Source organism: Triturus cristatus, chromosome 2_1 (assembly GCF_964204655.1).
Source record: "Triturus cristatus chromosome 2_1, aTriCri1.1, whole genome shotgun sequence".
Lineage (NCBI taxonomy): Eukaryota > Metazoa > Chordata > Amphibia > Caudata > Salamandridae > Triturus > Triturus cristatus.
Window position 1 is genome coordinate 848,981,347 of NC_140581.1, and position 25,212 is coordinate 849,006,558.

A 25,212-nucleotide genomic window follows, 5' to 3' on the forward strand; every position below is an offset into this window, starting at 1 on the left:
GTCCCCATGTTCGTATGTGTTACTCTGGATCACTCTACTCTGTACCCTGTCACGGTCACTCGCAACGCTATTGAACTAGCCTTGTCTCATTTTTAGGAAATGCAAATCATCCGGGGTTATTGCTAGCGCCAGCTCTTCTTCAGCCGTTGTTACCTCCTCTTCCGCCTTTACTAACTCCGCCTGCTTTTCCTTCTCTTTCCCTGCTATTAACGATAGCGCTTCCCCGCGGATGACTATTTTGTAGGGCTCCCACAGGGACTGGGCTGTGTCAACCGAGCCCTCATTTTCTGAAAAATAAGTATCAGTAGCTTGTATGATGCTCTTCTTGGTGGTGAGGTCTCTCAGATACCATGAGTTAATCAGGGCCACTCGTCCCACACACGCGCTATCGAGCACTACTCTAATCCATTGGGGAGTGATCCAATATACCTCGTCCAAGGTGGCGTACCTCTCGGAGAGTGTGTGTCTGTATTACTGGAATGAGGACATAGTCAATGCGGGAAAGACTACCGTTGGAGCTAGAAATGTGGGTGTTTTGTGTCTTTGCAGGGTTAAGCGCCCGCCACCCATCCACCAACCCCAATGATTCTGTGAAGTTTTGCAGCCATCTCTGCGCTGGTCTGATGTCTCGCGACGGATGTCTGTCTAAATCCCCCGACATTACCGAATTAAAGTCCCCCCCCCCCTATTATCAGAGGGCCAATCGGGAACGAAAGGAAGACTGAGCTGACATCCTTGAAAGTGTCCGTCTGCAAGCCTGGCGGGACAAAGATAGATAGATACAAACGTGGCTGTCTTGCCTTCCCACTGACCCGAGACCCCAATGTATCTGCCTCTTGTATCCGCCCAGGTGGACTTTATTACGAAGGGGAAGGAATTCCTAAATAGTATGCCCACTCCTCTGGATCCAGAGGTGAAACCCGCATGTGCGACTAGTTTGTATCCTCCCCTATGTATGGCCATACATTTATTACCAACCAGATGTGTCTTGTAGAAGAATTCAAAAATTAATCCTGAAGCACACCCTCATAATCTTAATGCTTAATTTCATCACTATTTTCATCCGTTTAGCGTGCAAGACTCCTGTGGGCTCCGTCCCAAAAAAACGCCAAATTATCATGGATCCAAGCTCTGGCACGCAGTGTGCGTGTCAAAAGGAGTTGCACAGCAATATGCACATAAGTGAACAGTATTTACAAGTATTCCAAGATTTTGTCAAATTCATCCATTTTATTCAAAATATCATCATATGTTTAATCATCACGTCAGGGGCAAAAAGTTTCTGTGTTTCAAGCGTCTTCATGCTCTGAGATTGCCCATCCGGGCCTATTCACAGGCCAGGTAGAAACTTCATTCTTTACAAGACGTGTAATTTACCCAATGCATTTCGGTCTTCACGACCTTCTTCGGGGGTATCTATATTGTTAAAAATATATGTCAATATATTTCTTTCAACTAACAATACAAAATGCAAATTGGTTTAACTGTGCAAAATTTGCCTCTACTCCCCTTAACCCTCATTAAAAAATCCCCAAAACATTTCACCCCAATCAATAAAATAGCGCTAAAAGCTTTTTCACAGGATGTTCGTAACCCCCTCCTTAAGATTAAATGTAAATTTGATACTTGTATAGCGCACTACTCACCCGCAAGGGTCTCAAGTCTCAAGATTGAAACTCCCAATCGGAATTTTCCCCGTTCACACTATGCATCATTCAATGTACCCTCCTGGTGAACATCGCGCTACGAACCCTAAACCTAGATAATGCAGAAGAATGACATTTGGGGTGTGTCTCCTAATAAACTGACTGACCATGCCCCGCTTTATCTTATCACCCAAGCCGTTCACATTCCAACTTAGAACTCTGACCCCTATCTCCTGCCTAGAGCTCATCACTGCTTCCCTCCTGTGGTCGCTTGGCCTTCACCTGCTTCTCAGATGGTGTTGAAACAATCAAGTCATCTAACAATATATTAAAACAACATCCCTCACCCCCCCTCCCTCCACTCCCAACTCCCCCCCACCCTGCTACCCTACCCCCCCAGGCTTAAAACTGCCCAGTCTGAACATGCAAAGTGCCTGTCGCCTAAAAAAGTTAACTAAATGCAGAAACCCTGGTCCATCTTGCAGCTCTCGAAACTCTGATCTTTTACCATCCCAAGCATGAAATCGGCATTGCCTTTTGACTTCAACGCACAGGGCCCTCCCCTCTCACAGCGCCGATCTGCTATTGGGGTCGGATGATTCCTTCCTATCTTTCCCCCGGTCCTGCATACTCGAACCTCCTTCTCCTTGTCTGTCTCTGGCGCTGTTATCAACTCGGCTATCGAGCCAGTCGGAGGCCATCTCTGGGTTATCGAAGAACCAGGCGCGACCCTCTGCTTCTACTCGGAGCCGGACAGGGAACAACATAGCATACCTGTACCCTCTCTCCCTGAGGTTCTTTTTAACATTCTAGAAAGTTCGCCGTTGTCTCTGGACCAATTGTGTGAAGTTAGGAAAAAATGTGTTTTCATACCGAAGGGGGTGTCCGCAGTGCGAGCGTGCTGGAGGATCGCATCTCTGTCTCGGAAGTTAAGGACGCGTGCTATCAGGGGGCGCGGGGCTGCTCCAGGTCTGGGTCGCCCCCCTGGGATCCTGTGGGCCCTTTCGATGGTGAAAAACTTTCCGAGGCCCTTGGGACAGAGGTGGTTAAGTGTGAGCTATTCCACAAAGAGGTCAGGGTCGGCCCCTCCGATTTTTCGGGTACCCCAAGAATGCGGATGTTGTTCCGTCTTGCACGGCCTTCATAATCATCCAGCTTACGCTCGGTCATTTCCCGGAAAGAGTTGAACTCTTGCATGTAGTTTTGAAGTTGGGAAACCTCCTCTGTTAAGCTGGCGGTCTTAACGTCAAGACTCTTTACTTTTTCGCTCATTTTCATGAGATCAGCTCGGATTAGGTGAACGTCGATCGAGATGGTGTCCATTTTGCGCTCCAAGGACTCTTTGACTCCAGTGATGGCGGCGATAACATCTTGCAGAGTCAGTTCCGGTGGTGCACCCTCGAGGTCTTCCGCGGGCTTAGGTATGCTGCTATTGTCTAAGTTAGAACCCCTGGGTAATGTTTACCGGTCTAGCTTGTTGGATTGGGACAGTTTTGATTATTTGGGACTCCTGGCCGAGGCCCTGTCCGCCTCATTCCTCCCCGCCATCTCACTCGGCCCGCCGCCGGCACATTTATCGCTGCCTGTGGACACAACAGGGCAGTATAGGCACTGTTTCAGCTGTGTATACTCTTTCTGCAGGATCTCCGGGTTCCTCCTAATTGGTGGTATGCGCCCTCACCCACGGGAGTCTCTACCCGCTGTGATGCGTTCTGGGCACCTCCGGGGGGTTCAATCCACAGCCCGAGGGGAAGCACGATTGTAGGGCAGCGGGCCTATCCTCGCCTGGGGCCCCCTTCCACCATCCGTAAGCGGCCCCATGTATTTCGACTAGCGGTCTGGGTGCCAGCACTGTCTCTATTGCCACACCGGGCACTGCCCCTTCTCATCACCGTGTCATTGGCGTCTATAAGCGCCTGCCTGGCCCCAAAAAGGCCTCACCGCCTCTCACCATGTCACTTGCGTGTAGCTGTACACTGCGTGTGTTTGGCCCCAATCTCGCCAGTTCGGCGCCAACGTTTCTATACGCACTCTGCGGGCCGACCGCCACCCGCATCTGCAGGGAGTCCAATGGCGTCTATACTGTGTCGTTGCGACCTCGCGGGGTCTGCGCTTCATCGCCGGTTTCAGTTGCCCCCAGGTGAAGTCTCCTTACTCCGTGCTCCCACCGTCACTCACCGCCCTATGCCGCCGCGGGTCCGCACAGCGACGCTTTCTCCCGCTTGGGCAGACCACCAACCGGCGGCCACCGTACAGGTCCTCAGGCCCGGCGTGGCTGTTTACTCCAGCTCCCGGCTGACAGGCTATGCGCAGGCCCAACCGATCGGGACCCAGATCTCGGACCCGCCGGCAGCGTCGAGGCCAGGAAGAGCACGGATGATCTCTGCTCGCCCTCCGGACTCTGGATCTCACATCAAATTTCAGGATATGTGGTCGGATCTATGCCGAGGAAAGGGGAAACGGCGGAGCCGAAGATCTACTCGGCCATCTTCCACCGCAGCTAGGCCACGCCCCCGCTTTTGCCAGTTCTTATTTAAGAGGCACAATCTTGAAAATATGTTGAGTACACAAAAAGGAGAAGGAAGTACGTCCTTAGATAAGAGCTAGTCTTGACACTGATGGAGTCAAACATTTTCTAAAATTGATTGTGTGCACCATACAGCATGCCTGCAACAACTACTTTTTCCGAAAGTATGCCATCATTACCATTGGAAGTAAGTAATTCTGTAAATAAAACAATTGCTTTTTTTTTCTCTTTACTTGCCTATTTAACTGCTTTTTGTCACAGTAGAAGATGAGGTGTATCCTTTTATGGCTGAAGAGCCTTCCTACAGGATTACGTATTTTCGACACACACTTTTTGTACAGACCTGCTTAAGTGACTTCCAGATCTGATCATGTAACCAAAGAATCGATATGTCTACTAAGAAGTCGCATTAGATCCCACAAAAGTAACATATCAAAATACATCTGCTTGTCAAATTCTCAGACTTTAAATTTCTTTTTCGTTTATCCAGATGCATTTGCACTCATCTATTTCACCAGTTCCCATCCACAGATTTATCTTTCTGCACTCCTGAATCAATTAATCTATTCACTTTAGTACCTGTACTTGTGTGTTTTCATGTGTTTTTTTTACTGTCTGTATACAGTGGACCAAATAGGGATTTTTGTAGCAGAAGTTGAAAATACCTCCTGAGCTCCAGCTCATATACTCTTACCAGATCCACTTGGAATCACACAAGCTATCATTTGCTCAGATCACCGCAGCGACTGGTCACATGAATCTGTTGCACCAATTTTTTTTAGGAATCCTAGCACTACTCTGACTCCTGAATGCTGTGCTAAAAAGAGCCAAACATGCAAGCAGCCCACCCTTGAGCGCAATATGAACAAGCATTGGCATAGCCAATAGGTCTCGCCGTAAGTGTTTAGCCATGCAACAGTTGCATAACTAAATACTTATAAGGTCCCAAAAGCGAGACCTATTGGCTACGCGATCAAACATCAAACGGCCGCGACAGTGAAAGTAATCGCGGCAAAGCACGGTGCACGCGCACATGCACTGTAGCTCTAGGCTGACCTGGTAGCACTTTTTGGAGCCCTCTCAATAAGTCTCGCCAGACCAGCGCATGCGCTGGGTCAGGCGAGACCTAAAAATGGCCCATATGAAACCTTTTCAGCTTTAAGGAAATGGTGAAGAAAGCATTTTAACCATGCCAGTTTCTCTTAATTCATGTTTGAAATTGCTTTGTTAAATAAGATAGAGAAGGTACTTTAGAGCACGTATATATTTTAAAATTATTAATTCGTTTTTTGACTATTTAATTAAACCAATCTCCGTGTTTAAAAAGAGTCTAATATCAGTAAAACAATTCTCAACATTCACACTCAAAGAAAACTGACACTGTCATACATCCAAAATTCAATTTTCAGCTCGTACGTAGACTTGCGCGCTTTACAGTTCCCTGCCATAATGCAGAATTTTAACCATAGCAGAAACTGATTGTGAGTGTACATTATTGCTTGCAATACTTTTGAGTTCAGATCAAGCTCAATATTAACTGCACACAGTGGTGGACTAAACTAGCCTGTGTTGTTGGTCTAGAATATATCTTGCATTATTGCCTGCATCTCAATACTGTTAAAACAAATTAATTTTGGCTAGGAGACAGCGGTTTCTGTCAAGTTTTAGAGAATAGGATTTTAAGTACCTTCTAGGGTCAGGTAAAAGCATTGGACTTGCATAATAATCTCATCGTTACAGTCATAAAATCTGCGGCCAATTGTGGAAACTGAATGTTTTTGGGTCTGCCGGTACTCTCCTAAGGAGAATAATCAAAACCTCATTCTCATTTAACTTGGCTTGCGTAGCAGTAGAATAGGATGTCCAGATATTTTTGAAAACTGTTCGATGTGGGGAATTCTAACCAAATGTTTGCATGATTTTTACCGGAGAACCCTGCCAAATTCAATGCTTGACAAGAACACTATATTTCTCTCCAATAGCTTTTTGACAGTGGCATGTGACAAACATAGTTCCCAGTTTTTTAGTTCGAAGCCTAGTAAACATTGCAGCTGTCTGGTTTGCTGACAACATCTTGGGGACATTCGGAATGCTTCGCTGAGCATGCATTCCGCCCATTGCTTACCATTTGACTTTGTGGTTTGTTACTCCATTTGGTTGCTTTCTATTTGCTGGTTCACACTGCGTCACTGCACTCTACTCTGCACCACTCCACTTGAGGCCACTTCACTCTACGCCTCTACTTTCACTACTCTATGCCAATGCTGCTCCACTGCACTCTGCGCCAATCCTCTCTACGCCACTCTACTTTGCGGATTTGCACTCTACACTGCGGCCCTGCACTCTACATCAGTACACTCTACACCACTTTATTAAAAACCAATGCACTGTACGCCACTGCACTCTACACCACTCTACCATGCTGCACTGCACTCTATGCCATTATTCTCTATTCCGCAACACTTTATGCCAATGCACCACTCTACTCGTCAGTGCACTCTACACCACTCTACAACACTGCACTCGACAGTCTACTCGGCAACCCTTTGCTCTCTGCCACTGAACTTTACGACACTACAATCTACTCCACTGCTCTGTACTCTACTCCTCTCTACGTCAATGCACTCTGTTACTACACACTGCATCACTCTACGTTACTGTACTCTACTCTTTATCACTCCTTTGTATTCTGCACCTCTTCACTCTACGCGACTTTACTGTTTGCCACTCTACTCTGCAAAACTGCGCTGTCCGCCACTGAGCTCTGCGCTACTCTTCACTACACTGTAAGCCACTGCACTCTACTCTTCATCACTCTACTCTACTCCACGCCAATGTACTGTATGCCACTCCACGCCACTCTACTGTGCATCACTCCACTCTACGCCACTACACTCTATGCGAATTCACTCTAATCTACGATTCAGCATTCTACTCTGAAACAGACTACTCTGCGGCACTGCACTCTATGCCGCCATATTCCACTCTGCGCCACTCTATTCCACTCTGCACCATTCCATTCTATGCCACAGCAATCTACCCTCTATACCATATCTATTCTGCACCCCTGCACTGTACACCACTATACTCTACAACACTACACCACTGCACTCTACGCCACTCCATTCTATGTCACTTTACTCTGTACCACTCTACACCACTGCACTGTATGCCTCTACTACACCACTGTAAACCAATGCACGCCACACCACTGCACTCTACGCCCCTTCACTCTATGCCTGTATACTCTACACAACTCTACTCTATGCCAGTGCACTCTACCCCACTCTAGTCTACGCCACTCTAATTTATGCCTGCTGCGCCACTCTACTCTGCAATACTACCCTCTATGCCACTATTCTGTGCCACTCTACAACACTCCTTTCTATCCTGCGCCATTCTACCCTATGCCACTTCACTCTACTCTGAAACAATCTAGTCTATGCTAGTGCACTCTATGCCACTCTACTCCACGCTGCTCCACTTTGTCACTCTATTCTGTGCTACTCCACTACACCACTGTACTCTACCCTGCACCGCTCCACTCTGAAACAATCTACTTTATGCCACTTAACTCCTTGTCACTGCGCGCTCTGTCACTGCGCTCAACACCACTAATCTAAACCAGTGCACTCTGTCACTGCACTCTTAACCAGTGGCGGCTCCGCCGCTAAGGCGGAGGAGCGTCGGTCACTACTCTTCAGCAGTTAAGAAAGGAAAAAATAAAATGATAACGTAATGTTATCATTTTATTTTGTCCTCCTGCTGCAGCAGCTTTGTGTAAGGGGGCTGGGCTGCAGGGGAGGAGTTGTTTGCCCACTCCTAAGTGCGCAATGACTGACTGGTTGGGCCACCCAAAACAGTCATGCGCACTTCCGTGTTCTCCATGCAGGCTGCATAGAGAACATGCCTACCCCTCCAGCGCCTGGCTGAGCGCTGTGCCACGGCACTCGGACCAATCACAACGGTTGCATTGCAGAGTCGTGATAGGCTTAGGGGAGAGAGCCTGGCTGCCTGTTCTCGGAGTCAGATGCAGAGGCGCGAGACCCAATGGCAAGGTAAGTATATATATATATATATATATATATATATATATATATATATATATATATTCTAAAAATATATCTACTGGCGGTCACCAGTAGATAGTTATAGTTAGGACCGTGTTTCCATAGGAAATCTCAAAATTCTATTTTGAATAACTTTGGCGCCGGTTGACGAATCTTCGCGAAATTTTCAAAACTAATGGGGCGCTCAGCTCCTACCCTGAAAGTCTCGGGGGGGGGGGGGGGGGGGAGGGGGATTCGTCAAGCGGGGCCGAGAAAAAAGGGGGGTCCCAAAACGCGTTTTCCCCATGCATTTTCCCATAGGACCTTTAGTGAAGGTACAGCCCGAACGGCTGAACAGAATTACTTGAAATTTGGCAGAGAGGTAGTCCTCAGGTCAGGGAAGTGCCTTTTGCATTTATGGAGTCAATCTGTTCAGTAGTTCCAGAGAAAATTGCAGTAAAAAGCACATACATATCTATAGCCGCGCACCGTGCGGGCACCCTAACGTGCGCAAGCGTAATTCTGATTGGTTGTTACATGTCAGTCAACGTTCGAATCGGTCGAAATCAGGAAGTGTCGGCCGCCATTTTGTTTGTTTTCAGTTCGAGAGTGGAAAAGGAAGGTGGCGAACGTGAAAAGGGGGCAGGGTAGAGAGTTCCTGACCCCCTAGCCTTGGTCAGGGGGTCCCTGAAGGACCCCGAAGGTAGAAAAAAACATTTACATTTTTTTTTTAATCGCGGGGGTGCGTGTACGGTGAAAACCCATAAAAAAAAAATATATATATATAAAAAAAAAATAATACATACATAACTTGGCATTTAAAAAACCATACAAATTCACTGAAAAAACCATAGATTTCACACACGTTATAGTTAGGAATTAGCATTTAAAAAACCTTGCAAATTCACTTTAAAAACCATAGGTTTCACACACGTTATAGTTAGGTGGATATTTCACTCGTAAAAAAACCAATGAAATTCCCCCGTTATAGTTACTTCAGATAACTATAACTCGCGCGACCGCCACTATCACAAGGATGATGTCAAGAGTGATGCCACTGATCATGTCACGAGTGATGTAATATGTGACGTCATGAGCAGAGGAATGCGGGCGCGCGAGTTATAGTTATCTGAAGTAACTATAACGGGGGGATTTCATTGTTTTTTTACGAGTGAAATATCCACCTAACTATAACGTGTGTGTGAAACCTATGGTTTTTTTAAGTGAATATATATATATATATAGATTTGTATTTCAAAGGACCTCCCGTTTGAAGACGCACTCGCAGGCAGCAGATTGACGGCACTCGGCGTTTCCTTTCTTCCGAAATAATTAAACTTCACCCTTACGCGTTTCGGAGCCTGGTTGCTCCTTGATCACAGGCAGTTCAAAAATGACAAAGCAGGCAAACAGGGAGGCTCGGACAGCATGCTCTTTAATACCCCTCCAGTGGGCAGCAGATGATTGCAGCTAATGTTGCATGCTGGTATTGGTAGTTGTATACTTCCTATAGTAGGTTATGAGCCCCCTTGTTAATGTCATTTTACCTTTAGTAGCTCCCGCTTTTCATTTATATTTACGATATTGTCATACCCACAGTGGGTTTCTGAGAAGGAAATCCGCATTACGTGTTTGAATCCTATGCCGCTTGCACCAGTTGGAGACTTCATTGGCATGTCTCCATGGTCCCAGTTGTACAGTTGGTGGTGCAGCCTTCGCGGCTCGGTCTGCCTGGCTGAGCGCTGTGTCACGGCACTCAGACCAATCACAACGGTGCATTGCAGATTCGTGATAGGCTTAGGGGAGAGAGCCTGGCTGCCGGCGCGAGACCCAATGGCAAGTTAAGTGACTTGGGATTCAAAGTCATCCCCAGATAGACACAAACAATTATTTTTGCACATAAATAATTCTAGTGATATAACGCATTGTGTGCAAAAAGATACACCATGTAATTATCTTCGTATACAGTAAGAAAATATCAGTATTACAAAGTGGAGTGATGTTATTTATTTTCTGTTTTCATCCCCTCCTCTCCTTCCTAAAGGACTCTAAGCAAAACGGCAGTGGTGACTTTGTTCAATTCGAGTAGAACAGTTAAGGAGTAAAGTACCCATTATAAAAGTCCCTATATCATCTGTCGTTTGAATAAGGAGCAGACCACTCAAGGGTATAGTACCCTACTCTATACAGATTTGAGTAATCCCAATTACGAAAGAAATAAACATCCATACTGATTATCCATATAACTATCCCCAACAACGAAATCAAACGAATACAGTCATAAATATGTTGATCATGAGACATTATATAGAAAAGGAGATCGTGATTGTAGTAACAAACACCTAAAACTCCGTGCTCGTAGCTCTTCACTGTAGCAGTGGTGATCATGAGCTCCAAATGTTCAGTCTGTGGGGAAGAAGAGAAGGAAAGGTTTTTTTAGAAGTAAAAATACATATTCATGTTCTCATTTCAATATTGGGTTTCTGAAGTCATATACCAGGGATACCAATCTAAAATAGTCTCTGCATTAAAGGTCATCGAAGATTAGGTTAAGACAGGGTGTACATCTCTCTATTTGACATTCCATATACATAACATGGGTCATATCAACGTGAAAGGATACAAAAAATAAAATCTGTTACAGGGATGGGGTAAGTGACATGACATAAAACAACAAACAAAATAAAATCTAAACTTGTGTAAAAGGAACTTTAGTTTCTAAAAGGTGCAACAGGAGGCTTCATTCTTCTTAATTATTCATTCTATAGATGTACATGCATCTCTTCATCATTGTTCATCCCAAACGGAGCTCCACTGCCAGCCTGCAAGATGAATCTAGATTCTGTTCTGCGTAAAGCTTGAATTTTGTTCCCACCTCTGGGGATTTTGGGGATGGTGTCAAGGGCAAAGAATTTTGCTTTCGTCCAATCCCCATTGTGTGCATGGTGAAAATGTCCGGCCGTGCTGTAACTGAAGTCCTTATTGGTAATGGCGCGCCAATGCTCCAGTATTCTTTTTTTGACTGGAAGGGTAGTGGAGCCTATGTACCACTTGCCACATGGGCAAGTGATAACATAGACTACAAAATCTGTGCTGCACTGTATGTTCTTACGGATGTACCATTTCCTCTTAGTTCTCTCTAGGATAACCTCTTTCACATTCTCACTATGGCTGCAAGCCTTGGATTTACCGCATCGATGAAATCCTCCCACTTTGTCTAACCATGTCAATTTCAGATTGCTCATGTGACTCTTAACAATCTTATCTTTGATGGATGGACCCTTTCTGTATGTTATGGCTAGATGTGGGCCTAGTTTTTCTTTAAGGACTCTGTCTTGTGTCAGGATGTCCCATCTCTTTTTGATTATTTGACTGAATAAATGAGATTGGGAGTTAAATGTAGTGATGAGTCTTATGGGTGGATCTGTCTCTGATTGTTTATTCTTAGGTGCTTTGTAGAGTGCCTCACTTGTTTCTATTTCATCTGCTCTTCTCTCTCCCATTTGGAGCATTTTGCGGGGGTACCCTCTAGTTCGGAATCTCTGTGACATCTCCATTTTGTCCCTTTCCTATGCTTCCTCTGTGCTACAGTTTCTTTTGGCCCGGAGGAACTCACCAAAGGGTATGCTCCACCTAAAATTAGGGGGGTGGCAACTTGCCGAATATAGCACAGAGTTGCCGGCAGTTCCGTCTCAAGCTTGTTTCCCTTCACAGTGAGTCTGATATCTAAGAAGTCTACAGTTTCTTGACTGTGCTGCATTGTAAACTTTAAATTCAAAGTATTCTCATTGAGTTCTCTCAGAAACATGAGCAATTCTTGTTCTCCACCTTCCCATACTAAGAAAATATCATAAATAAACCTGAGCCAAATATTGACCTTATTGGTCCAATGTTCCATAGATTCACTCCAGAGCACCTGCTTCTCCCACCAGCCCACTAAGAGAATGGCGTAGCTGTGAGCGAAGCAGGTGCTCATCGAAGTACCTTGTACTTGTTTGTAAAGTACCCCATCAAATGTGAACACATTTTCCACAAGACACATCTCGATTATTTGCAGTAACATCCTAGTGTGTGCTAACAAATGTATGCTTCTAGATCTGAGGAAGTGCTCACACGCTTTCAGTCCGTCTCTGTGTCTAATGCTAGTATATAAGCTTTCCACGTCCAGACACACAAGGCAAACATTTCTATCCCAGTGTATGTTTTCTATCTTTTGTAGAAAGTCTTTGGTATCCCTGATGTAGGATGTCAAATCTTTCACATAGTCTGATAAAAAATGGTCCACATACATGGAAACAGTCTCGAACAGACTGTTTTTGGAAGAAACTATTGGTCGACCTAGTGGTTGCACAGGGTCCTTGTGTACCTTAGGAAGGAGGTAAAAGGTTGGTATGGTAGGTGTCTCATTTTTCAGAAATTTCTGTTCATCCCAGTTCAAGAGGCTCGCGTCTGTCCACCCCTTAAGGAGGTTGAAAAATCTATCCTGCAACTTAATGAGATACGATTTGTCAACCTTGGTGTAGCACGTCACATTGTTAAGCTGTCTCATGGCTTCCTGAGTGTAGTTCTTTTTATCCCACAAGACAACATTGCCGCCTTTATCGGACGGCTTAATAACAATGCTGTCATCATTTTGGAGACCCCTTATCATCTCTCTTTGTGTTCTACTGAGATTGGAATTAGTGACAGGTTTTTTAAGAAGTAAAATGTCATGAGTAACCATCTCATGAAAGACGTCAATATTATCTTTAGGGATCTGCGGTCTATATTTAGATTTACCTCTAAAAGATGTCACAATGGGTCTGGCAGGATCTAATCCTAGAGTTACCACTGTACTAATGATGTTCGGGTCAGATATTTCTATTGTCTGCGTGTTATGACCATCTTGTTCATCATTAAGACTAGTGAGTGTTCTTAAAATTCCAGTGTCAGTAATGGTCCGGTCCGATAATTCTACTGTCTGTGTATTGTATGCTGTCTGTTCATCGCTGAGACTAATGAGTGTTCTTAGAATCTCAGTGTCATCCATAGAGGGGGACAAGGAGTGTGTCATTGTTACTGCTGTATTTTGATTCTGTTCTCTAAGTTTGTGAATCTTAAACAATTTTAGTTTACGTACAAAATAATACATATCAATGCGTGTTTGAGCATAATCAAGGGGAAAGTCTGGACAAAAGGTTAATCCTAGTTTAAGAACCTGTTCTTCTATTGGGGTCAAAAGTCTATTAGAGAGGTTCATTACCGTGAGTTCTTGTCCATCCATTACTTTCCCCTCTGGTTCTGGCCCTTGGTTCTCATGCCAGTGTTGTTCTTTCTTCCGCCGGTCTCGCCTTCTTTTGCTTTTGTTTTTCCTCCCCTTCCTTGAAGCCTCATTCTTCCTCTTATTGAGTGTTCGTTTGTCTCCTGCATGAGGCACAGTTCCTCGGAAAAAGACGTGATTTCCGGTGGAAAGGAGCTGGTACTATCTATGGATCCCACATCAGAGCTCAAACTTGTGCCAGACTCCCATCTTCCCTTATCCGCGGCTCCCAATGCCTGATCTTTAGTAAGATTGGTGCGCAATTTGTCAAATTTTCTGGTGAATGTCAAGATTCTCCCGGATCTGTAGTCCCTCTCGTCCCTTTCAAACTTCCTCTGCTTTCTTTCAATGATGTCCTTTTCGAAAATTATTATCCGATCATTAACTGCTGCTAGAACTTTCTTCACTTCATATCATCCAATATATATATATATATATATATATATATATATATATATATATATATTACATTTAGGTGTGAATGCAAACTGGTAAAAAATTTAAAATGCTCAACACTGCGTATCGCTTAGCAGTTAACACGATTAATCATGAGCATACTCTGTTATTTTATTGGCTTATCTGTGCAGTACTTTTCCTTTATAATTATGCTACTTGGAACTCTTCAAACTGTTATCTTCCATTAATGAGCGGTCGCTCCCAGACTTTTAAATTTGACATCATCCTATAATGATCTCTGATGATCTCTTTAGTAAACTGGACCAAAGTAAAATCGGAGATAAATATTGTGGTGTTCTAAATTATAAAATCTGGTTATTTAATATTCTTCTAGAGTTTTTAATGGCACTGTGTATCTCAATGCCATGCTTTGCCAATAGTGAAATATTCCCAAACCTCCTTGTTTAAACAATAAGGTAATAATAATAATTTTCAGCTTGACTCCTCCAGCAAGCCTGTGCTTAGGTGAGTCTTCAAAATTGCACATTAAGTGGCATATCTATGAATGTTTACATTTAAAGCAGACTTGTACATGGGATGTTGATGTTAAGAATTATGCATTTGATAACTAAATTGAAAACCAATTTGATGTATGCTTTTCAGTTTTTTAAGTTGAATGTAAATAAAGCTCGTCACAGTCAGAATTAATCTATAACATACAATTCTTTTTAAAGGATCACCACAACAGACTCGATTGTAAAAATGTATTCTTTGAGGTCGATTACAATCTCGTTCGGAGAGCATTCCGACCGAATCGGTTCCGGAATGCTTTGCGAACGACTCAGCTCGTGGGAGCCCGATCGAGCGATTTGGATGCATCCGGGTGCTTCCGGATACGAGTCAGTTGGACTCCCATTGACTTCAATGGGAGCCTGTGTTCCGAACGCGAACACAGGCTCCCATTGAAGAAATGGGTGGCTGCCGACAAACGTGCACCCTGTGGTGGGCACCCCATGGTGCCTGCCATACTGTGCATGGGTGGGAAGAGGGGACCCATGGGTACCCCCACGGGCCCGATTCGAAGGACCCAGAGGGAAAGGGGGCTGCTACGGGCCCCCAAAGACCGATTCTGACAGCTGTTTTGTTCCGGACAAACCGAATCAGAACGGCTGTCCGAATAAGTCATCGTAATCGCTTGCTCGTAAACCGAGTCCATTGAGCTGTACAGTTCGGTTCCGGAAAGGCTTGACCTGTCCGAATGCCTTTTGGAACCGATTCGGACAGCCCTTATGGTTTCCGGGCATTGCAATCGGTCGTTCGGAACGGAGTACAATTTGGTCGGAAACAAGGCTTCAAAATCAGATTCGGCAAGCCTGAATCTGATTCTGAGCCCTTCCGAACAAGATGGTAGTCTACCCCTTTGTCTGCATACTATAGTGCGTGGACTTGTAGAGTAGTGGTCTACAACTGTTTCAGTAATAAGAGCTACTTATGTTCAATAAAAAGCATCTTACACTACTAATATTATTAGAGTTGGATTAATGACCACATCAGACAAGATACATTAGTGGCCACAATTTGCACAGTTACTAGTAGTAGTCACCACAGTGCCTCAGGCACAGTTGGTCGCATTATTTTAAAAATGCATTGTCAGGGTTGAATGGCTCTTCATGGCTATGGCTGCAATGCACTTGGAACCAAGTTAATCATATTGGTAACCAGTCTTCCCAGCGTCTCTCGCTTTATCACTCCAGTAGCTTTAAATACATGTTGAAGATTCATCCTCTTTGCTCCACACATAAGCTATTTGTGTCCTGAATACACACTTTTCAATTTTGGTATATATAAATTAATTCAACCATGCAAATTCTTTTAATTTAGAAGTCTATGCTGCATAGAGAGAGCTGCTAACCGGTAGCTGGAGAGCTACCTGTAGCTCACAAACTACTCATCGGAGAAGCCTGTTTTAGAGACCCATTCTGTGTCTGCTGCAATAGGAAATGTTGCTAATTATTATAGTCTGCCAATGGCCAAGGACCTGTTTCAATGGCGTGTAAACGGAAGACTGGACAAGACTATGCGGCACCATAAACGACAGATAACTGACCTTTTTACTCATGTACAGACTATGCTTTTGTCTCTTAACAGCTTCCCTATGAACTATATATTTCACGATACCGCATACCAACAACATTCTAATGTGGGCTTTGAAATCCTTCAGATGTATATTTAATTTATTTTCTTAATAAAATTGTATTACGTAATGGTTTTCACTGGTCTTAAAAGGAGGCATCTATGTTAACACGGATTTTTGTTCTGTAGGACACCATCACCATGGAGAACAAAGGTAGAAAACAATTCAAGTCTAAAGAGGGAAAGGTACCTTTCAGAAAAAATAAGCCAAAGACAAGTGGTGGTAAGATAACCTTAAGTCACATTTTAATTTGCAGGAAGAAATGTTAATTGGTGTTAATTAAAATTGTTGAATTTAATATCATATTGAATCAGTTGGTTGGGATTGCATCAGTGATGCAAATTAGACCCAATCAAAATTATCTAGACTAGTCAACAAATGGCTAGGCTCACATGAGTTAAACTGATACTAATGCCTAATGATTCTTCTCTATTCCTCTCATTGGTGACCATGGCCTGACTCCATGGTCCACTCTGGTTTGCAACTTTTGTGAATTGGACCTTTTGCACTCTGCTCAACAAGGGATCTACCAGCATCCCATGCACAGAATCACGATCTCATTTTTCTGCTTGGCCCCTTTTACTCTGCCTTTGATCATTCAATACTTTTGTGAGTCACAGAATGGTGCCTCTACAGGCAGGTTTTACTGTCACTTTCCATGTTACATTTGTGTTGAGGATAGGGGAATTGGAGGTGATCTTTAGGTTATTGTTACTTTGCTTTCTAGTTTTAGTAAAGTCGTTTGCTTGGGGGCTAAAAGAGCATATACCTTTTAGGTCTCGCTGAGTCAGCGCGCATGCGCTGCTCGGAGGGACATTTAGTAGATGAGTTTTCAAAGTGCTGCTGGCTGGCCTAGTGCTTGCGTTCATGCGCGCAGCCGGCCGCCAGCAGTCTTCCACGGGTCATTAGAACCGTGATGACTTTCACTTCCGCAAAAGTAAAGAAATAGATGTTTTTTTCTATTTCTTTACTTTTGCTATAATCGTGGCACCCACGCTTTACTTTTAATGTTCAAAGTAAAGTGCCGGTGCCGCGATGCTTGTTCTCGCGCGCACGGCCAATGCTTGTTAAGAGAATAGTCTACATTTGTCCCTCCTTTTGCTGTTTTGGTCACCCCCTGTTATGTGGATCATTTCACAATCGGCTAAAAATTTTAATTTTGGTGCAATACTTTTTCTTTTGCCTCGGCTTGTGGTTTAGGTTTGTTGTGTTTATTGGTGGCCCGAGGTGTCTTGGTGCACACGCTATTGTTAATGCGCTCCCCATGTGGGTTTCCCCACACCTCACTACCTGAGACACGCCCTTTCGGGGCTGCAGTATTCATGTGGGCACCCTGTGGTTAGCTATTCTCTTCTTTAGCCAATTCTCATTGTGAGCTTCCATAGACCACACTACGTATCTTCTTTTCAGGCACCCCGTAGGTCTCACCATGAAGCAGCTGTGACCTGCATCAGCCAATGGCTCGCATTAGTTTAATTTCATCACTCTGTCGGATACAGCGTTCCATTCAACAGTCTAATCCTTCTTGCCCCAAGCTGCTTCCGGGGATGTGTCCCGCGCAGGCACATCTGCCTTTAATTACCACACTCCCTGCTTGACCATCAGCATGAAAGGACTCGCGATGGCGCTTCTAACAGTGGATGCCTTCCACAACTAAACTCTAGTTTCACTCTGTTCCTCGGCCCAGTGGCATTTATCCCCAGGTGAGCGAGTGACTTTTCTGTTTGGCCCTGTATCCATCATTCACTTTTGTAAGCGCTTGTGTGTAAACCTGCAGCAGTGTCCAAACAATACACTGCAACTCTTGTTACATTTCTCTAGTAAATCCTTATTTTTGTCCCATGTACCTTGCTGATTATTTTGGAAGGAGCAGATTAAAGAAAGTAGTTATAGCGATATTCTCGAATGGTTTGCATGTCTAGATTTTCTCTACAGTCAAATGTACCTGCTTGTTTGAAAAACTGAATGATATTGTGTTTCCCACTAGTAAACATTCAAAGCTTGCAGACCCCCTTAGTTTCATATTTTCGTTCAACTCAATCTTGTAATTTTTAAACACTTTTTATGCCTCTTGTAGGTGTGTCCACAAAATGCCCTACATTTTGTTTTTTGTTTATTCCACCCCCAATACCATACAACTAACAAGAATTGTCCAAGCCAAAATGTCGGCCCTTACCAAGCCATCATGCTGAAACAATATTTCTACTTGCATTGTCACACCAAACCTTGCCGATTATTGCTGTATTTTATCATTCAGGCATCAGTCAGGGGCACATTTCCGTCCTGTGCACTAGGGCCCATGTCACACTTTCTAGGTTATTGATAGTGCCCCATTAGATTATGACACTGCAGTGGCATTAGTCAAAAGTAATGGTTTTTAAACATAAACCTTTCCTCACCTTCAATGTACTGACCAAATTGGCGTGAGTGAACCAAGAAATGCCAATGAGTCTTGTTCACTGTATGTACAGCCAATATTGTGTATGTGGAGCAGTTATCTATTCAGTCACTCCTAATTGTTTTTTTTATTGCATACATTATAAACAATGTCCTCAAGGTGGTTTCGGATTAGAATTTAGAGTAAAATGTGGCACAATGATGTAAAGTTACTTGACAACTATCAAATAGTTTTATCAAGCAAGGAAGTTATGATTTGGGTGCAGTTTTCTTGATTACATATTGTTCTGTTCAGACACAAGGGTGAATGTCTCTTTCATGTCCCTTTAGCTTGACTTACATTAGTGTACACAGCTTTGCAAATAACAAGTTTCCCAAGTGTAGGTGGGGAGGCGGGGGGGAGGGGTGGGGGGAATGAAACAAATAAATGTAAACTGACTTACCTGCGTGCTGCCTGGTGCCGTCGCCTCTGCTCCATCATCTCTGCGCCACAACAGGAAACTCCCAGCCTCCCAAAATCCCCTGTCCAATCACAATGCTGCCTTGAGCAGCGTTGTGATTGGTCTGAGTGCTGTGGATCGTCGCTCAGACAGGGGCTTGGAGGTTTTGCATGTTCCCTACCAGGCAGTGTAATGCACCCTTGTGGGGAAGATGTAAAGTAAACCTGACGGATTGACAGGCCCAGGGCTGGTCAAACCGTCATCCACACATTAGAGTGTGCTTTACACTCCTCCCCTCAGCACTGGCCAGCCCGGGACACCCGACCCGTCCCTCACCCAAGCAGGAAGGAAAACTAAAACGATAATAACGTGAGCTATTATCGTTTTAGTTTTCCTTTTTACACTGCTTGCAGAGCAGTGGTGCTACGCTCCACTGCCTTAGCGGAAGAGCCGCCCCTGTTCCCATGTTGATTTAGTTGGACCCAGCACATAAAATGTCAAAATGTCTTTCTTGTAGAATGTTGTGTAAGGCAAGGCAGGCAACAGATTTTTTTGCTAAAAATCACTACTGCACCCTGACTTAAACACTAAAGAGTGAGAGGGTCAGCACCTCGATGACAAAAATACATTTATTAGCAAAGCAAATGGCGCTCTGATAGGTCTTCAGTGAGACATGCATTAATTGCAGCTCAACTACAGAAAAACACCTTTTGAGATTTTGTATGCTCCGATTACATGTCTGCTATTGCTCTTCAATCCCTGGCGGCACAGCACCCAGAATAAAGTGCTGCATGGCTATACACTTATAAGGTCCAAAAGGCGAGACCTATTGGCTATGCCAATGCTTGTTTTCTTATTTTGATGGTGATGTGTGGCCACTTTTATGATGAAATGACAGGCTGTGCTCTCTCCAAGCAGCAGTAGTGTACTTGTACTTGTTGCTTACTTAACTGACCTTCTGATTTCACACCCAACTAGCTGTAACCAAATGCCAATTCAAGTTCCTTACATATTCAGGTAACCCACTCATCATCCTTCCATTCTCTGCTGAAAAGATGGCAAAAAGAAGTAGCTATCTTACGGTTGCTGTGGTGAGAAACCTTGGAATATATCAGAAAGTTTCAACAATCATTGCATCATGAGGTATAGCAAGCCCTGCAGATGTAAAAAAAATAAAATCGCTGTACACACTAATGCACACATTGTGTGTGTTTTTCTTTCCATGTTATCCTATTTTGCACTATGGTTACTGAATACTGATTTATGATATCTAAATAAAAAAAATTGCTTTGAGAGAAACTTCACCTTATTTCTTAATCGTATTGTCACCATTTGTACCGGAATATTATAAAATACTGTATGAGTCGTGGCTCATTTAGGCCTTACTCTTTCTTATTCTGAAGTTCTGTCTTTTTGGCTCCATTTTACCGGGGCCTCCTGACCCTGCAGGACGGGCTCTGTGAGCAGGAACGGATAATCCTGTAGCAGTGACTCTAACCAAAGATATGATATATATATATATATATATATATATATATTGCATGTCATATGCAGCAACCCCCCCCCTCCCATCCTCCCAACCCTCAATCTCTGTGGCTATGTCTTCTTTCAACATTTCCCCTTTTTACACAAATAGTGTGGATTGGAACTAGCTTCTTTCGCACTGAGCAAATCCCTTAAGCAGGTCATATCCACTGTGCCTTTGGCTCTATTTTTCTTTAATTTTTTTATGTTTTTGGTCATTTTGTTTTTTGTTTCTTCAGCTGGGTCAGCTTAATGCCATAATGATCTGGCTTTAAGCACACATGCATCTTGTGGAGCAGCCACCCAGTGCACCCTTGCATATCGTGTGCTGACATCTGTATGATGTCCCTTCAGGATTACTTTGCTTGCATGCAGAGTAATGGTGTACTGATCTCTGACAAGACATTAAAATAGATCATCAGAAAGAAGAGCTAGAAGATGAGTACAGCATCTTTCAGCAGCAGGCGTTTGTAACAATTAACAAGTATGCTTCATCCTAGTGAAACGATAGGCATCTCCCTCTTCAGCACTAGGGGGAGCCCTCCTCCACTGACTTTTGCCAAGAGGTTTGACTAATCTCCTGGAAGGTAAAAGGGTTTGGTGCAAGACCGCTTTCCCAAAGGGATCAGACAACTTGTTAAATCTAGACACTTTTGTCCGCGACCCTCTGGTCCGGAGCATAAAGTGCCTTATTGCTGACAATAGACCTGTTGCACTGTTATGTAATGCCCGTATCCAATCCAGTATCTCTTTCTGGGTGTGGTGCTTCAGGCCTAGTCCTCCCAGGAAGCCAAGCCATCTCCCTGAAGGAGAGAAGTCGCAGTTCATTCCTGGACCTGGAAAGCTTGCCTTTGGGAAAAGTCCCTGTTTTCCTTAAGGTGATCTTACCAACCTTGTCTACTAGGCCTATTTGATGACTCATCCACTCCGCTACCTTTCATTTCACATTGTGCTCAGGTCAGTTGGAAGGGAAATGCCACTCAGTATGCTGCCAAGAAGTCTTCGACAAGAAGCAGCATAGCAGACAAGTACTCCTCCAGTGTTCTAGCACACCACCAGTGCCATCTCAAATTTAAAGGACATTAAAAACAAGCATTGGCATAGCCAATAGGTCTCGCCTTTGGGACCTTATAAGTGTTTAGCCATGCAACAGTTGCATAACTAAACACTTATAATGTCCCAAAAGCGAGACCTATTGGCTATGCCAATGCTTGTTGTAACTGCTGCAATCTATTGAAGCCTCACGGAGAACATCAAAGTGGCCGTGCGGCCGCAAAAGTGATCGCGATCAAACATCAAAGCGTAAAATCGCGGTAAAGTGTGACGCGCGCGCCCGCGCACATGCACTGTAGCTCTAGGCTGGCCTGGTAGCACTTTTTGGAGCCCTCACAAAATGTCTTGCCAGACCAGCGCATGCGCTGGGTCAGGCGAGACCTAAAAATGGTAGCATTGAGGGTTCTGATGTCTGCTTCAGCTGCCTCTCTGGGCACTCCATTCTTTTCTTGCAGATGGGTCCGACTCCAGAGGTAAGGTGCATGTTAGCATTTACAAACAGTAGCTGAAGCTTGTCTTCGTGTGTTGCAACAAAGCTCTCAGGGGCCTGTTCCAATATTTTATGATCCCTCTCCTCAGGACAAAATCCCTGGTTGATTGCATGATATTGTGAACTCTGTGGCAAAGAGATCAGATGTATCCCTCTGTATACACAAGGAGCTACTGGGTCAGGATTTACAAAAACCCTTAGAGTTCCCTTCAGCTTTTGCCTCCATGCTGTCCACTTACTAAGCTCAGACTCCTTCACGAATGTTATGAGCACAGCGTTGAAAATTGTGTCATTTTCAGACCCCGTGAAGCTCCTGTCTAATCCATTGCAGCTCTAGGAATCCCAATGGAGCACTTATAGCCTAGAGTGCACCTTTGAGAATTAGAGGCCTATCCCAAGTCACCAATCCCTTATTCCAAATGGAACAGTCTGTTGTGATACAGGCTTTTTCTTTGGGCCCTAGCCCGGTTATTTGTTAGGGGTGGGGTTACATTGGTTTTCTCCCTTAGACACCTGACCCTTTCGAGGTAGCGAGTATGAGCAAATACGGTTTTCTGTAGATGATAGAGGAGGCTACAATGACAGACGCAGTATGACACAGTAAATGAGTATGAAGGGGGCGAGCTGGGGTACCCGGGGGTGGGCTCGCTATATGGTTCTCTCCATGAGACAGCACTCGAGTGCTCAGTGTGCATATGCACAGTGGTTTAAAAAAAAAAAGTGGGGCTACGCCAGGAGGAGTACATCAGCCCCCCCCCCCCCCCCCCATCCCTCCAAAGATGTTTCCTGCAACCTCACTGCACGTCTCCCAGGGGTTCATAATTCTCTCCCCAGGAGAGGTCTTCTTACCTTTGAAAGCTCTCCCTGTGCTTGTGCTTTTGCACATGGGCTAGGAGGGTTAGTGGGGACCTTTTAGTGGTTGGTCCTATGACTGCAATAGCAGTCTAATCAAAGTAAAATAAAGACCCTGGGACACATTAATGTGACAGTGCAAGTGTTTACAGAATAATGGATGTCATTGACTTGTTGGTACCAACCCCATTGACTTTAGTTGTGAGTTCTAACCTCTGTTACCGTTTCCATTGTCAGTTGTAATGTTGAATTATAACATATAGTTGCTTTTACTGGTACTCTGATTAACCAGTGGGCCTTCCTTATGTGTAATGACACCTCCTTATAATTTAATTTTGCTTCTAGTATTGGTGGGTGGGGTATTGTGGTTATATGGTTCAGGATCCGCTAGGTTGTAATGTGATGTGAAGGTGTCATCAGAGGTATTTCCAGCCATCTGAGTTGTACTTGTTTGTAATTTGTGCTTTTCTTTTTTAAAAGAAAACACACGGGCTGGACAAAGATTCATTCAGTGTTGCGTACCAAAGAGCTGGGGTTACTAGCACACACATCCTCATGTTAGGAACAATTTCTGTTATCTGGTTAGATCTTGATCACTTTGTGTTTCAGGTGTATTTGTAGGTTACGTGTTCTAGAATGTTCATAACTTCCGTCTAAAACATTTGAATCACAGGGTACATCTAGACTGTAAAGAGAATGTGCCCTCGTGTATGCATGCCTGCAAACACAAAGCCATATCTATCCTTTTTGTAATGAGTAGTGTCTCATTGTAGTAAGCACCCCCCCCCCAAAAAAAACAACTAATTACTTAATCCTTTAAAATAAAAAAACTTTTTCATTCATCTATTTTCTAAACAAGATCAATACAAAGCAAAATCCCATACATATGGGTATATATTCCACTATCGTGTAGCAAGGTTGAAAGGGTCAAAAGTAAGAACAATACCTGTAGATACAACAAGCAAAGCATGACATTCGGGAGCGGAACAAAGATCTAATTCTTATACATAGGAGATTAGGAAGGGGCATCTGGGTCAATTGTTAAAAAGTAGGGTATCTTTTGGCCTAGAGGTGGGTGACTGTAGCGTGCGATACGCTTCACTAGCAGAGTCACAGGTAATCAGGCTGGTAAGCCAAGCCTAGATAGTCGGTCAGACACCACTGCCTAAATGCAGCACTATCTCCCTTTTAGCCATCAATAATGCCATGGCTGTGTACCTGTGCACTGATTTAGGAATATCTGCCAAATAGCCCAGAAGCACTATAAGGAGGTCTGGAAGTCCATCATTAAAGATAGACCTTCAAATATTTCACCCCAGTATGTACCAATATGCGTACAAGCATAAGCTAGGAGTGCAAAGTCTGCATCATGTGCACAACATGGAGATTAGGAAGGGGCATCTGGGTCAATTGTTAAAAAGTAGGGTATCTTTTGGCCTAGAGGTGGATGGCTGTAGCGTGCGATACGCTTCACTAGCAGAGTCACAAGTAATCAGGCTGGTAAGCCAAGCCTAGATAGTCGGTCAGACACCACTGCCTCAATGCAGCACTATCCCCTATTTGTCCTCACAGTGCACCGTGGTGGTGATACCAAAACCGCAGAACTACCTACACCATTTAAAAGTGAGGGGGTGTGTGAACTAAATCCAACAATCCCTCAAAACAAAACAAAATCTGTGAGTATTGAAATCAAATCGCTATATCAGTGCTCCCCAGGGGTAATAAATAACCCGCAGGCTCGTGATCTCAATACCTGGATTCCTTTCCTACTCTCGGTGTCAGGAACAATCCAATTCAGTGAAGGTGTACGCTCTCCACATTTCTGAGTTCCATAATGAATATATGAACCTACAAGTAATGACATAGGGGCCAACAAGGATAAAAAATTGATTCTCATTGGCTTCGTCTAACCTACAGATCGTCTTAATATTAGTACCCGTGATTCACACACATACAATTACTTTCAAATACTGCCTATACTTTAACTGACTCTCTATTCCTTCGGGTTGCATACATATGAAGGAGATTGTTTATATGTTTTATAAATCTTACTCGTTAGGCTATTGAGGCCAGGGGCATTGGTGCCGTTCAGGGCATCAATGGCCAGTTCAATTTCCTCTGCAGAGATAGGTTCGCTCAGAAATTGGTGCTGTGCATCTGTGACCACATCATTGCAATGTCATCTAGATAGGCCGCTCTGGCGTCCGCCCCCGTCTAGTAGAACACAATTGCTCATAGCATTGGAGACCTATAAGCCATTTTCAAGAAGTTCTGGTTTAAATTCAGGACCACGGTTCGGACGAAGGAAGCACACGAGTGTGCGTCCCGGGCTCTCGCCCTCCCCA

General features: G+C 44.1%; 1 protein-coding gene across 1 annotated transcript in view; it reads left to right on the top strand.

The window, feature by feature from the left end:
• PUM3 (pumilio RNA binding family member 3) overlaps positions 1 to 25,212 on the top strand; it is a 271,295-nt gene that overhangs the window by 11,129 nt on the left and 234,954 nt on the right. Inside the window, exon 2 of the mRNA XM_085632951.1 lies at positions 16,240 to 16,333. Coding sequence (XP_085489077.1) covers positions 16,252 to 16,333 — 82 coding nt within the window. The 5' untranslated portion in view covers positions 16,240 to 16,251. The remainder of the gene's footprint in view (positions 1 to 16,239; positions 16,334 to 25,212) is intronic.